General features: G+C 34.3%; 2 protein-coding genes across 4 annotated transcripts in view; one reads left to right on the top strand and one right to left on the bottom strand.

Moving 5' to 3' along the window:
• The window catches only part of LOC127841633 (serine/threonine-protein kinase Nek1-like), a 60,872-nt gene extending 49,656 nt beyond the window's left edge, over window positions 1-11,216 (bottom strand). For all 3 annotated transcript variants that reach the window (XM_052370618.1, XM_052370619.1, XM_052370617.1), the window contains exons 1-2: window positions 10,808-11,216; window positions 395-430 (exon numbers count right to left, since the gene is read on the bottom strand). In XM_052370618.1, coding sequence (XP_052226578.1) covers window positions 395-430; window positions 10,808-10,924 — 153 coding nt within the window. In that variant the 5' untranslated portion in view covers window positions 10,925-11,216. The remainder of the gene's footprint in view (window positions 1-394; window positions 431-10,807) is intronic.
• Window positions 11,217-11,319: 103 nt separating this feature from the next.
• LOC127841641 (NADH dehydrogenase [ubiquinone] 1 alpha subcomplex subunit 2-like) lies at window positions 11,320-13,184 on the top strand. Its single transcript, XM_052370640.1, has 3 exons — window positions 11,320-11,482; window positions 12,310-12,416; window positions 12,898-13,184. Exons 1-3 carry the CDS (start codon window positions 11,397-11,399, stop codon window positions 12,981-12,983), a joined length of 279 nt encoding a protein of 92 aa, XP_052226600.1. The 5' UTR covers window positions 11,320-11,396; the 3' UTR covers window positions 12,984-13,184.
• The last annotated feature ends 2,091 nt before the right edge of the window (window positions 13,185-15,275 follow it).

The following is a 15,275-nucleotide window of genomic DNA, read 5'->3' on the forward strand; positions in this document are numbered from 1 at the left end:
GGCTGTTTTTTATTTTGTTACAGACAATTGTTAATTACCTTAACTTTATGATTATTAATGTAGCTTCCATTACAGTCAAATTAAGTAAGATCTTGTAAGTCAGAGATTTGGTCGCTCTGTCTAACACACAGATTTGTTACTTGAACTTTTCAAATGTAGTGCCAGACTTGTGTGAGACAACATCCATACATTTGTCAGACATTTTCAAAACAATTCAGATTTATTTGACTATCTGAAAGGTTTTGTAAAGTCTGAAAACAGCATAAATTTGACATGCTCTGTGAAAAGGGGGTTTAATGCATGTGAATAAAGTGTTGTCCCTGATTAGCCAATGCAGCCCAAATATAAATGTTCATGATAATTAAAGCTCCTTCTACAGTTTTTACAATATTACCTCTTTCCTGGCCTCTTCTCGTTCTTTAGCATTCATCTACAAAAGCATTAAACATCACAATAGAGTTTTAAAACAAATACAATAGGCTTTTTTCACTCAGCTAGGTTGATTGTAGATTATAACAAGAGGCCCATGAGGGCCTGAATTGCTCTACTGGCTGGAATCAATAGGGCTCAAGCCCTTGATAGTATGAACAATCTGAGTAAGTTTTAAATAAACATACCCAAAACGGGAAATTTATCGCATAAACAAGAAGAAAAGTAAAATTTAAACTTCAAATGGCTCCTTTTTAACAATAAGTTGGACAAATTTTCTTCACTCTCAATGGGGTTCTGGCCCTTGATGATATAAAACATCCGTTGAAGTTTCAAAAGGATAGAACTTTATAAAAAATTATGTAAACAAACAAGAAATGTGTTTGTCGGAAACACTATGTCCCCTTCTGCGCTGCTTTGATTTTTTTTTTGACCTTTGACCTTAAAGGATGACCTTGACCTTTCACCACTCAAAATGTGCAGCTCCATGGGATACACATGCATGCCAAATATGAAGTTGCTATTTTCAATATTGCAAAAGTTATGGCCAAATGTTAAAGATTTTCATTTTTTTCTCAAATTCAAGGGGATATAATTCTGGACTTATAACTCCGATATTGCTCATTTTCAATAGGGTTTGACTCATCATTCAGATAAAGACACTGTGCAAGTTGGGAAATGATGGGATGAAAACTGTGGACTTTATTGCGTAAACAAGCCTTATTTTCACAATTTTCTCAAATTCAAGGGGAGAAAATTCTGGACTTTTTACTCTGATGTAACCCATTTTCAATAGGGTTTGAGTTTTCATTAATATAAAGACACTGAACAAGTTTGAAAAGAATCGGATGAAAACTGTGGACTTTATCAGCGTAAACAAGAAAAAGTCTAACGCACACACGCACGGACGGACGATACAATAAGTTGGACAAATTTTCTTCACTCTCAATGGGGTTCTGGCCCTTGATGATATAAAACATCCCTTGAAGTTTCAAAAGGATAGAACTTTATATGTAAACAAACAAGAAATGTGTTTGTCAGAAACACTATGTCCCCTTCTGCGCCGCTTTGATTTTGTTGTTGTTGACTTTTGACCTTGAAGGATGACCTTGACCTTTCACCACTCAAAATGTGCAGCTCCATGAGATACACATGCATGCCAAATATGAAGTTGCTATCTTCAATATTGCAAAAATTATGGCCAAATGTTAAAGATTTTCATTTTTTTCTCAAATTCAAGGGGAGATAATTCTGGACTTATAACTCCGATATTGCTCATTTTCAATAGGGTTTGACTCATCATTCAGATAAAGACACTGTGCAAGTTGGGAAATGATTGGATGAAAACTGTGGACTTTATTGCGTAAACAAGCCTTATTTCACAATTTTCTAAACTTCAAGGGGAGATAATTCTGGACTTTTTACTTTGATGTAACCCATTTTCAACAGGGTTCGAGTCTTCATCAATATAAAGACACTGAACAAGTTTGAAAAGAATCGGATGAAAACTGTGGACTTTATCACGTAAACAAGAAAAAGTCTAACGCACACACGCACGCACGGACAATACAATAAGTTGGACAAATTTTCTTCACTCTCAATGAGGTTCTGGCCCTTAATGATATAAAACATCCGTTGAAGTTTCAAAAGGATAGAACTTTATATGTAAACAAACAAGAAATTTGTTTGTCGGAAACACTATGTCCCCTTCTGCGCCGCTTTGAATTTATTTATTTTTTGACCTTTGACCTTAAAGGATGACCTTGACCTTGACCTTTCACCACTCAAAATGTGCAGCTCCATGAGATACACATGCATGCCAAATATGAAGTTGCTATCTTCAATATTGCAAAAGTTATGGCAAAATGTTAAAGATTTTCATTTTTTTCTCAAATTCAAGGGGAGATAATTCTGGACTTATAACTCCGATATTGCTCATTTTCAATAGGCTTTGACTCATCATTCAGATAAAGACACTGTGCAAGTTGGGAAATGATTGGATGAAAACTGTGGACTTTATTGCGTAAACAAGCCTTATTTCACAATTTTCTCAAATTCAAGGGGAGATAATTCTGGACTTTTTACTCTGATGTAACCCATTTTCAATAGGGTTCGAGTCCTCATTTATATAAAGACACTGAACAAGTTTGAAAAGAATCGGATGAAACTGTGGACTTTATCGCGTAACAAGAAAAAGTCTAACGCACGCACGACAGAAACCACGCCATGACATAAGCTCTTCAGGCCTTTGGCCAGTAGAGCTAAAAATTAAAACAAAAGGCTGTTTTCCAGTTATGTCCTACAATTCATAATAAATCAGACAAAAACTTGCCATTACTTCAAGGCAATGTTAGTTACATGTAGTTACTTTGTATATGGGTACTGTTAAATTTCAAAATATAAATGCATTAAAATATATGACTGTTTCTTGGCAATTAATCACGGGAGCCACATATTTTTGAGATGCATTCATCAACGAGCCAATCCTTCTTCCAGTGTGGCACTAATGACCAGAAGTTTCTTAAGTTTACTGAGCGATCAACATGATGACTAGGTTTTAAATGTTTTTTTTCACATATTTCACATTAGTTTTAAAAATATGGAAGCATTCCACGCAGATTCATCCACTCATGTACAAAAACATCATAATTGAAAATTTGGAAACGTGAGGACTTTTCTACAGTTGTAACAAGATGGAGATTTTAAACGCAAATCAATTTTCTTTGCCTGTGTTACAAGCAAATTTACACACAAATCACAAAAACATGTTTATCTTGGATTTTAAAAACTCATAAGGTCAGTAGCAGGCATACTCAGCCCCAAGCTATTTTTGCCCAGGCTTATTCAGCCTTAAATTGATCAGGCTTATTTGGCCCTATTTATAATTACACACACACTCTTTAAACTTAATTGATCAAAGTGGGTTCATTTGTTCAATATTGCCTTTAATTCTGATCTATTGAAGGTCTTAACGATGAGTATTTGTTTGATATGTTAAAGCTTTGTTGTCGCTTTGTTTGTTGAATATTTCTTTTATAATAATTGATTAAAGGAAATTAATTGAACAAAATTATTGTATTACCAACTGTAACCAATTTATGTTATTGTGCAATTGTGTCAAGTTTAAATCTAATAAATTGTTGGAATCTTTTGTTAATATTTCTTTTGATTCAAGGCATAAATGCTTAGTATTTGTTTTATATTTTAAAGCTTTTGTTTTGTGTTGGTTATTTAACAGTCTTTTTTATGCAATTATTTCACAAACATATAAAATAGTAAATATTGTGTCCATTGATATTATTAATCAATTTGCTATCATCTATATTAATTAGGCTATTCATTATTTTATCAAGCTTTTTAATGCAATGTTTATTTAAGTTAATTTTCAACAAATAAATAAACAAGCAAATTCGTTGAATCGTTATCCCCTGCCAATATGCTTCTGGACACAAAAGTGTTATATTTGACACTCAAAAAAGCATTTTTAAGATACGAAGGGCCATAACTCCGCTATTAACAGATGGTGTACAATGCCATTTGGCGTGCATCAGTCTCTTATCCATACATATACTCATACCAAGTTTCAATGAAATCCGCCGAAGCACTTCCAAGATATGACTCCGGACGGACGGACGCAAAGACGGACGGATGGACAACGCCAAAACAATATCCCTCCGCCTATGGCGGGGGATAAAAACAGTGTAATTGTCAGAGCTTGTGATTTAGAATTTGTAATGGAGGGCACGTGCTTATATTGTTCACTCGTTGCATCATGGCATCATATGTGACCTCTGTGAAAGCTTTGCAACAGTCAATTTATTTCCCTATATAAGACTGAAAATATAGTAAAGCAGTATAATTTAAAAGATATTTATTATTTGAATAATTTTATTTATTGTCAGTTCCAATATTGTGAACACCAAGATTTTACTGAAAGATTAATAACCCATTATTTTATTTAAGATTATTTTAAGATTTTTATCAGAAATCTACTTATTTTTATTTAAGCGAGATTATATGATTTTTATATGTGTTAAATTGTAATATATTGATAAAAATATGTTACAATTACACAAAATTTGCAAGAAAAATTATACATTGAAGACGAATTTCATAAAATGCAGCAAAGACAAATAAGCGCCCCGAGTTGATTGTGACGAAGATATTTCGTAAATATTTTCTTACAATAACCGAAGCATTCGTTTTTTTATTAGGATCAGAGTAACTGTTTGTGTGTCGCATGAAAAGATATCGTTGCAGGAATTTAAAATGATCCGTTAAACTAAATTTAGATTCAAATCATACATGCATGATATACATGTTGGCGAATTCACTGTACAAACATTTTCGATTTCAGAATTAAATATCTGGCTTATTTCGCATTTTTGGAGAAATGTTCTTCTTAACTTTTATTTAAATTAATATTGAAATATATGTATAAAAAGTTTTTTTTACACATTTTATGTAAATTCATAAATATTTGACATAATCATATAATCTCGCTTTAATCCCATGACACATCACACGTTTAACCCTGATAAGATCTGGCATGTCTACATGTGATAGACAATTATGGCTTCACTCAATAATGAATGACCGGGTCGGCGTAACAAAACAACATCTGCTTCCTGCATTAACAGTGGGTATCACATCAGGAACAAGTGCATGCTGTCAAGTGTACCAAATATGTTTTCTTATGAAAATGAAATGAAAATAATAAAATAACCAAATGTAATTTTTACAGCACAACAATAGTAACAGTATGCCCATTAGGAAATATGATTTTTTGTGTTACAACTGTTTGCCAAATATATATATATTATACCATATATGCCATAAATTTTGAGACCAACTCAGGGACATTGAGCTCAATTTTCTGGGACTTTTGCCGATTTTCCGGGACATGTATACATATAGCAATATATATAGGCATATATGCATTTTTGACAGGGTCAGCGGTCAATACCCGGTTAAAACCGGTCAATACTGGTCGTTACTGGTCAATACTGGTCGATTGAAAATTATAGCATTTAAACATCACAAAGGAAGACTTTAAGCTATTCCATATTAAATCAATAATTATTCTGTAATTGATAAACTTTTTTTGAGTTATTTATTTTTAAAAAAATCTTAAAAGCTGTAAAAAAAATACTTATTTATTATTTATGGAAACGGCCTCAAATACATAAGGACTAAGCCACTAAGGCAATATCTTTATCTCAGTGTATCACATCTGTAACTAAAGTATTATTACTATTGTAGTTACCATAGTATTTCACTGATCTATTGATATATCTAGTTGATAAGCAGAAGGACAAACAGCTCTCGTGTGTTTTCTAGGGTCATAAATCTGGCCCCTAAGCCTTAATTGGTAATAAAATGCATGCTGTGTTATGTCTCTGATATTGACAATGAGGCAAATCTGCCCTTAGGCTATTTCATATCACTCAAACAAAAGGAGACTTGCTTTTAATTTAATAGTAACACCTAACTTGTCTCCTTTCTTTATTAAGAAGTGTTTTTTTTTACTTTCATATTTAAAAGCTCAATTGGTCTTCACATGAATAAGCAATCAAAGTTCTTGATTTTGCCAAAAAATAATGTTTTCCAATTGTGGGTCTACTCAAGACTCTTCAATTATTTAGTTTTTTTAATAATTTTTGTTTTTATATATATCAATGGAAAATAAAATATTGTTTCACTATTTTGTTTCAAAAGAATTTAAAGAAATCATACATGCCATAATTTTTCAGACCAATTCCGGGACATTGAGTTAAATTGTCCGGGACTTTTGCCGATTTTCCGGGACATGTATAAAATGTAGCGATATTTATAGACATGCATTTTTGGTACATTTTTTTTGTTTCGCATCGTTTATTGCAAACGTTCGAAAGCCTATCTGAAATACACTTGATCTATTAACGTCAAATTAAACATTACTACTTCCGTTACTAGATACAGCCACGTGTTTTCAGTGTAAGCGTTATAAACATAGATGGTGACGTCACTGCGTTATTGTTATTAAGACCGGTGTGTAACGCGTAGTTGTTGAAACGCCTTTATTCATTCATTCACTGGGGGTTTAGAACAAGACAATAATAAACCTTCTTCTTCATTATTTTTTATCGAGTGCACCGGGATTGTCTCCCATATGGCCATCGCCCCCAGAAAGACGTGTTAGTTGGTTACAGGGGATAGTGCAAGATACAGGAGACACCCCGTTCCAGAGGTGACCCTGGGTCTTTAAGTGCCCAGTGTATAGCACCTAAGTACACTGCACCTCGGTTTAACGTCTCATGCGAAAGACAAGTTAGTAGGTTAGGTGCAGCGGGGGATCGAACCAGCGATCTCTGGATTGTGAATAATAAACCTAGTGAGGATGACGTTTTTATATGCTTACTTTTTTACTCAACTTCTTTGTCAGTTAAAAGTGCGAACATAAACTGCTTTTAATTTTTTACTCAGCGATGTTGGACTTCAGATGTGTGAACAACTATCCTTTGCCCTTATGCAGCGGGAAATAATGACGTAGTAGATTAAAGTCAATTAACAACCACATTAAACAATGCCGCCTTTTCAGTTTGACCACGAACGTGAGACAATCAATATGATAACAGGACCCCTGTTATTTGATCGATTTTGACACGTAGCGTAGTCTGCCTATTCGGGTAGGCATTGTCATGGAGACGCTGCAGATATACACAGATTCAAGGTGCAGTTAAGCCTAAGATAAGGTACATGCATATATGGATTTTGTAAATTCCGGGACATTTGACAGATTTCCAGGACAGCGGGACAAGTTCTTCATTTCCCGGACTGTCCCGGACAATCCGGGACGTATGGCATGTATGAAAGAAATCTAGGCAAGAATACATGACAAGTAAGGGTCGTGTCAAACTTTTTAAATCTCAAAAACATTGAATATACTTTTGATAATGCACATCATTGGTATGTCATATTGTTATTCTTGTTGAATCAAGCACAGAATTATCTGAACATTCATTAGAATTTTTTTGAAGTTCAATCAACCAGAAAAATCCAATTGACCAACAGCAACTTTGACTAATTTTCAAAATTTTGAGAGATTTGCCTACAAATTGCATGAACAGGTATAAAATATTGGGTATTAATAGCTAAAGACATTATTTGCAACATGTCTGTTTAATTTGTATTATCAATATTGTTTAATTAAGCATGGTAATATTAATCAAAATTGGGGGTAAAGTTCAATCGACCAGTATTGACCAGTAATGACCACTTCGTGAGTATTGACCGGGGCGGTTTTAACTGGTCAAAACCGCTGGTAAAAACCGGGGGCGGTCAATTGGTGCCAACCCTGATTTTTGATGCGCATTTTTTTTCACATCGTAAAATGCTAAGTTCGAAAGACTATCCGAAATACACAAGAACATCAAATTAAACATTTCTTCTTCCGTTACTAGATACAAGCCAGGTGTTTTTTGTGTTAAAAAAGAGCACCAAATTGCTTTTGTGTCCATGTCACATATCTGCAGGAAACGCGTGGGCGTATCCAGGGCCGCATAAAAACTTCGTAGCGCAATTGTTACTATTTAAAGATGTGATGAAATAACGTCCAATTGGGGCGGGGTTTTTCCACTGAACACGTGTAATTGCCTGACGTGTTGTTCATGTTTTTATACATCACAAAATACACCCACACTTTACATGCGACATTCTACATGACTGCATAATTTTTGCGCGCTTTTTATGGAGACAAAGGATAAAGCACTGTTTATTTGACGCTATAAAGTGTTAATGTCGCGTAAGCATTAAAATTCGAAAGTGTGTTTCGAATTACAAATTGAATAACGCTCATTTGAGAATCGAACGAAACATTTACAGTTGTGCGTAATTAATTCAACAAACTGCCATAAATTCACACGCTTATGAAAATTACGTCACGCGTCGTCTGCATGATCTTACTGCAGTTTACAAGCGTTGTCGCTCATTCAAAGCGTGCGCCAACAAACTGCCATAAAATCAGTATATTAAAGCCAATTAACAAATTAAACAATGCCGACTTTTCGGTTTGACTGTGAACGTGAGACAATCGATATTATAAGAGGACACCTGTTAATTGATCGATTTTGACACGTAGCGTATTCACCTATTCGGGTAGGCATTGCCATGGAGACCTTGCGGATTAGTGGGAACACAGTGATTCGAGGTGCAGTTAAGCCTAAGATAGGGTACATGTATACATGGATTTTGTAAAATCCGGGAAATTTGACAGATTTCCGGGACTGCGGGACACGTCCTTCATTTCCGGGACGATCCTAGACAATCCGGGATGTATGGCATGTATGATTATACATACATGTGATGATACTGTATTATGTTTTAAGACATGTTTATTCATTATTATGACCACTTAAAATTCATCAAAATTTATGTAAATGACTGTTTCTATCATTCTTAATCCTCATTTCAATGACTACATACCTAAATCAAAAGAAACATTGATGCCAAATCCAAAAAACTTTAATAACAATAATATTGTAAAAACAACAATATCCTTTAGTTATTAAGAGTATCGACCAAAATGTTATTACCAATCTATTCAAATTAAAAATGCTGCCAAAAGAGCCTGGTATTTGGGCAAAATGAGTCTGATTTAATCAGGGCCATAAAAGCAGACAGCCATCAGGTTAAGCATAATAATGTGTTTTTGTGAATTAAAAATTGAGAAGCTGGTGGATATTATATCGCATGATGGTGTAAAAAAACACATTCTTCAATAATAAATGGTATGAGGGAATATCATAAATTTTAAAAGATCCTTCCAGCCAACAATTTGTTAAACTAGAGCTTTGTCACAGACGTGACTTATACCCCCACGTGCCGCATTGACACAGACTATTTTGCATGCTGTCTTCACAAAACAAGAGAATCTAAATGGCGATTTTTAAGAATTATTATGCCATTATTATTTATGGCCATTTTGACCTCTTGAATTCTTTCGCATGACACGCCATCCAATGACTGTGAACAAAATTAATGTACAAAGTCATTTTAAAATCTCACAATTAATGACATAGTTATTGCCCGGACAAGCTCATTTATGGTCATTTTTCACTTTTGAACTCCAGGTGTGACCTTGACCTTGAAGATATCGACATAATTCTTATGCATGACACATTGTCCAATGATTGTGAACAAATGTACCACGTAATTTTAAAATCTCACAATGAATGACATAGTTATGGCCCGGACAAGATGATTTACGGCCATTTTTGACCTTTGAACTCACAGTGTGACCTTGACCTTGGAGATATCGACGTAATTCTTTCGCGCAGCACTACCGTCCTAATGATGGTAAACAAATGTGCAAAATGATTTTAAAATCTCACAATGAATGACATAGTTATGGCCCGGACAAGCTCATTTATGGCCATTTTTGACCTTTGAACTCAAAGTGTGACCTTGACTTTGGAGATATCGACGTAATTCTTTCGCGCGACACACCCGCCAATGATGGTGAACAAATGTGCCAAATGATTGTAAAATCTCACAATGAACAACATAGTTATGGTCCGGACAAGCTCATTTATGGCCATTTTTGACCTTTGAATTTAAAGTGTGACCTTGACCTTGAATATATCAACGTAGTTCTTTCGCACGACACACCGTCCAATGATGGTGAACAAATGTGCCAAATGATTTTAATATATCACAATGAATGACATAGTTATAGCCCGGACTAGCTCACTTATGGCCACTTTTTTATCTTTGAACTAAAGTGTGACCTTGACCTTGGAGATATCGACGTAATTCTTTCGCGCGACACACCGTCAAATGATGGTGAACAAATTTTCCACATGATTTTAAAATCTCACAATAAATGATAAAGTTATGGCCCGGGCAAGCATTTGACCTTTTAACTCCAAGTGTGACCTTGACCTTGGAGATATTAACATACTTTTTTCACATGACACACCGTCCCATGATGGTGAACAAATGTGCCAAGTTATTTTAAAATCTTACCTTAAATGACATAGTTATGGTCCGGACAAACTTTCGGTTTAAAACGCACTAAGTGACCCCGTGACCTAGTTTTTGAACCGGCATGACCCATTTTCAAACTTGACCTATACATCATCTAGATACAACTTGTGACCAAGTTTGGTGAAGATCCGATAAAATTTCGGGACAGACCGACCGACCAACTGACCGACAAAGTGACTCCTATATAGCCTCCATTACCAATGGTAATGGGGGTATAACAAGTTGATAGACAACATGGCTAAGATAAGATAAGATAAGTTTTATTTAAAGTCGGCAAGACAGCAACATATACAAACATAAGCTCATGTGAGCTTTTGAACCGACTATAAAACTTTATAAAGGCTTTTCTTACTCGAATGATATTAATTTCTTTGATGACCATTTGATTTCCATCATCTTTCCGCTTGACTAATTCTGCTTTCCCGAATGCACCTTCTCCTATTTTTCGTACTTTAACATATTTCTCCATTTTCAAATATTGTACAATCTATTAACGTTTATTGTTAGAAAAATTAACTTCGCCACTGCCTATGGTACATATTCAATTATGAGTTAAAGCGGAAATCTACAATTTACTTGATCTAACTGCATTCAAACACATGTTTAAATAAACACTCAAGCCGTCATTTGACATGAAAATTCAAAGATACCATGGATAAGATACACTTTAAGTGTTATTTGAGACAGTATGATGAATATTATTGATTAGACATTTTAGTTGGAGAACCGGAAGTTTACAGGGTAAAATCAAACTGTAATGTTCCATAAATTGAACGAATTTAATTAAAATCAATAATTCAAAAAAATAATCAATTACGATACAAATAAATAAATAAATATTAGACTGTGTATGTATGATTCCATCGTTTTGATAAAAATAAACAATAATACATCAAATGCTTTAATGTTTAACTTATTTCGTTCAACTTGAAGGTGACAAAATGGCAGCCGCTGTCAAATTTAGTAAACATCTCAAAGAATTGCGCATACATTTGTGTCAGAAATCAGCTGCGAGTCAAGGAGTAAGGTAAGCAATAATGGCTACTTTTGTTTCATGCATACAATAAAGCGCATTTTTTATGTCATGCAAATAAGTATTTGTAAACATATTGAACACATTTTCGCGAGATATTTCGAGGTTACACAACACTAATAAATATTTGTGTTAACATATTTGGCTTAGATATATGAATTCGTTGCCCGTTCGCCCAAAGCGATTTGATTTAGGGCAAGGGTATTTCGAAATTTGGTAATTGTCTGGGCAACTAGACTTTATAAAAAGCTTGAAACAATTTCCCGCGGTTTATCTTTATTTTTCAAAGCACGAAGATTGAGGCTGATCTGCATTTGTACGAACCCACTGTTATAAACAATCATGTAAAAATTTGTAAATTCATTTTAAAAAATCATTAATTTTTTTTGTGTGCAGTCTGGCAGCTCGTTTACAGATAGCCTCCTTTTCAATTTCTTCCAGAGTGATCTACCCAAAAATAGTAGATTTTAATGAAAATGGATTATCACTTGGGTTATTTTTTTTATTACTTTCATTATACAAATCGGAATGCATAATTTTAAGCACTTAAAAGACCAATAATTAAATTGATAATTAAAAAGATCCACTGGAATGTCTAAAATGTCTCCCTTTTAATTACTGTTACAAACTTATTTTGTTAGTTATATTTTCTAAAACCTTAATTCACAAAATATTGTTTAAAAGTGATATTCCACAATACTACCTGTAGTTGTACAAGTTTATCTCACACATCACCATTATCAACTGCAGATATTTTAAAAGCATTGTTCACAAAAGAATTGTGAACAGTAAACACTGTTTATTTTTTTAATTTATTTCAGAGAGTTCATTGAAACTCAATATGTAGCCTTAAAGAAAAGTAACCCAAAGTTTCCCATCCTGATCAGAGAATGCAGCAGCGTACAACCATCTGTTACTGCAAGATATGGTGAGTTACTGAAAGATGTGGTGAGCAATATATTAAACTTATGTGCATGTGAAGCCTGCTCATGGAAAGCTTAATAAAACTATCACAATGGTTCAGACTTCAGTGTATGATAGTGTTTGTTAGTCCATCTAGCTTGTCCAGAATGTAACTTTTATTTTTCATTATCAAATTTAAAATTAAGTATGGCAAATGTTAGCCATGTATAGATCCCGATTAACTATCCTCTGCAGCCTGTAAGACCTCTTTCTCAGTTTGAAAGGTCAAAATAAAATGTATGCATAAAACATACTGTCAAGACTGCATAGACAAAGTTTCATTTGTCAAGGACTTAAACAAACAACAATTGTGGTCATACATGTTGCCATGTGTTAAAGTTTGTTTGTTGGCAGATAATGCATTTTGACTTATAACAATGAATAGCTTCTTAAGAAACACTGCAATATAATATATTTGAAGTCATATTTATCGCTTCAATTTACAGAGCACGGGAAAGAGGCAAGAGTGCCATTACAAGGAAAGTCAAGTGCAGAAGTGCTGAGTACAATACAGTCTCTCAACAAATCATAAGACATTTTATCGTCCAAAATATACTGTTTTAATATTGACAAGAGAGTGAATATGTGTTGAGAAACCGCTGTTTTTTATCACTTACACTTGGTGAATTGAGAAATGTTTACATCAGATTAATACATGCAGCCATTGATTTTGCTGTCTCTACACTATGGAGCGTTGTGTACTTTTCAAGATTCAAATAAACATACAGAGTTTGTTGATTATTATTGTAATTAATTTACTGGTTTACTGACCAGATTGAGGACATTTTAAAGGGGTCTTTTCACAGATTTTGGCATATTTTGAAGTTTGTCATTAAATGCTTTATATTGATAAATGTAAACATTGGATCTTAAAAGCTCCAGGAAAAAATCAAGAATAAAATTTAAAAAAGGAAAACAAAAGTAGCCGGTACCAGGACTCTAACCAGTGACCCCCGGAGTCCTGGAATTAGTCTGAAGTAAAAAGGCATTAGCTCTCTCGGCTATTCCGCCGGGTATACACAGTTTAAGTATTTTATACCTTATATAAGCAATCTTTGTAGTTTCGTAAATTTTAACGACAACAACAGAACTCTCCAAATATTCAATCGTTTCGCGTTGCAACGCTTTATCATTTTTAGGTTTTCAAATTGTCAAAAGATACATATAATGGCTATATTGGACTATGGTAAATGTTCAGTTATAGTGTTTCCTCACAAATATCATAACTAAAACGAAAATTTGCGAATCTGAAACAACTTTTTTCAATTTTGTCAATTTACCAAACCGTGAAAAGATACCTTTAAAGATTGTTTGTATATCCCTGGACTATCATGTTATAATTTGCTATCATGTATACATATGTACTTCACTGAAATTATTGTTCAAGTGTATTACATAAGTAAAAAAATTTAAGAATACAAAAAAAGTTTCACACTGGAACCCTATTATGCATGTTAGCTTGTAGACCACTATTATGATATTCTACAGTGGGCGAAAAAGGCCCACTGGTCACAGAGGTGTTTTTTCCCTTTTTTCAGCTGATTTTCTCCCTTTCAATGTCAAACAAAATTTACAAATAGTTATGAACTGAACTGGATCTAAATAGATAAGAGGAGTTAAGTTGAACCTTGGTGTGGTTCTTGCATCACACCCCTGAACTGTCATAAATATTTCAATTACATTTGTACTATCATTTACGCATTCAGTGTGAGCCTTTCAATCAAAGAAGTTGAAAACACAATATTTCTGGACTATATCTTACAGAGCAGAAAAAGGACAAAGGGTAATAATTCTTCTAAAACTAATTGCAGCTAAGATTCCTTTCTTTTAGATTCGAAGATCTGACAACTAAACATAAAATTTAATTAGAAAATGTGTTGTTATAATGAATCAAAGGGCTATATTTTGTATGCCCCCCTTCGAAGAAGAGGGGGTATATTGTTTTTAACATGTCGGTCCTGTCGGTCGGTCCGTCCACCAGATGGTTTCCGGATGATAACTCAAGAACGCATAGGCCTAGGATCATGAAACTTCATAGGTATATTGATCTTGACTGGCAGATGACCCCTATTGATTCTAGGTCAAAGGTCAAGGTCACAGTGACTCGAAATAGCAAAATGGTTTCCGAATGATAACTCAAGAATGCTTTGGCCTAGGATCATGAAACTTCATAGGTGCATTGATCATGACTGGTAGATGACCCCTATTGATTTTCAGGTCACTAGGTCAATGGTCAAGGTCACAGTGACTCGAAATAGTAAAATGGTTTCCGGATGATAACTCAAGAATGCTAACGCCTAGGATCATGAAACTTCATAGGTACATTGATCATGACTGGTAGATGACCCCTATTAATTTTCAGGTCACTAGGTCAAAGCTCAAGGTCACAGTGACTCGAAACAGTAAAATGGTTTCCTGATGATAGCTCAAGAATTCTTACGCCTAGGATCATGAAACTTCATAGGTACATTGATCATGACTGGCAGATAACCCCTATCGATTTTTGGTCACTAGGTCAAAGGTCAAGGTCACAGTGACAAAAAACGTATTCACACAATTGCTCCCACTACAACTGACAGCCCATATGGGGGGCATGCATGTTTTACAAACAGCCCTTGTTTTAAACATCAATCAGCCTGAAAATATATGCATGTCTCTCTGAAATGGATGCTGCATATTAAGTTTCATTAAATACTAATCAATAACTTCCCAGATTAAAAGCAGAAAGAAATTTTTATTCTAAAGGAAATAATTCATTTAAGCAAGAGATGTGTTTGTCAGAAACACAATGCCCCCTACTGTGCCGCTTTGAAGCAATTTATTT

Source organism: Dreissena polymorpha, chromosome 8, assembly GCF_020536995.1.
Source record: "Dreissena polymorpha isolate Duluth1 chromosome 8, UMN_Dpol_1.0, whole genome shotgun sequence".
Taxonomy (NCBI): Eukaryota; Metazoa; Mollusca; class Bivalvia; order Myida; family Dreissenidae; genus Dreissena; species Dreissena polymorpha.

Excerpts from the sequence above, each read along its gene's own strand:
- LOC127841641 (XM_052370640.1), top strand. The coding sequence starts at position 11,397 with ATGGCAGCCGCTGTCAAATTTAGTAAACATCTCAAAGAATTGCGCATA. Across the intron at positions 11,483-12,309 it reads GCTGCGAGTCAAGGAGTAAG|AGAGTTCATTGAAACTCAAT; the intron begins GTAAGCAATAAT and ends AATTTATTTCAG. Across the intron at positions 12,417-12,897 it reads ATCTGTTACTGCAAGATATG|AGCACGGGAAAGAGGCAAGA; the intron begins GTGAGTTACTGA and ends TTCAATTTACAG.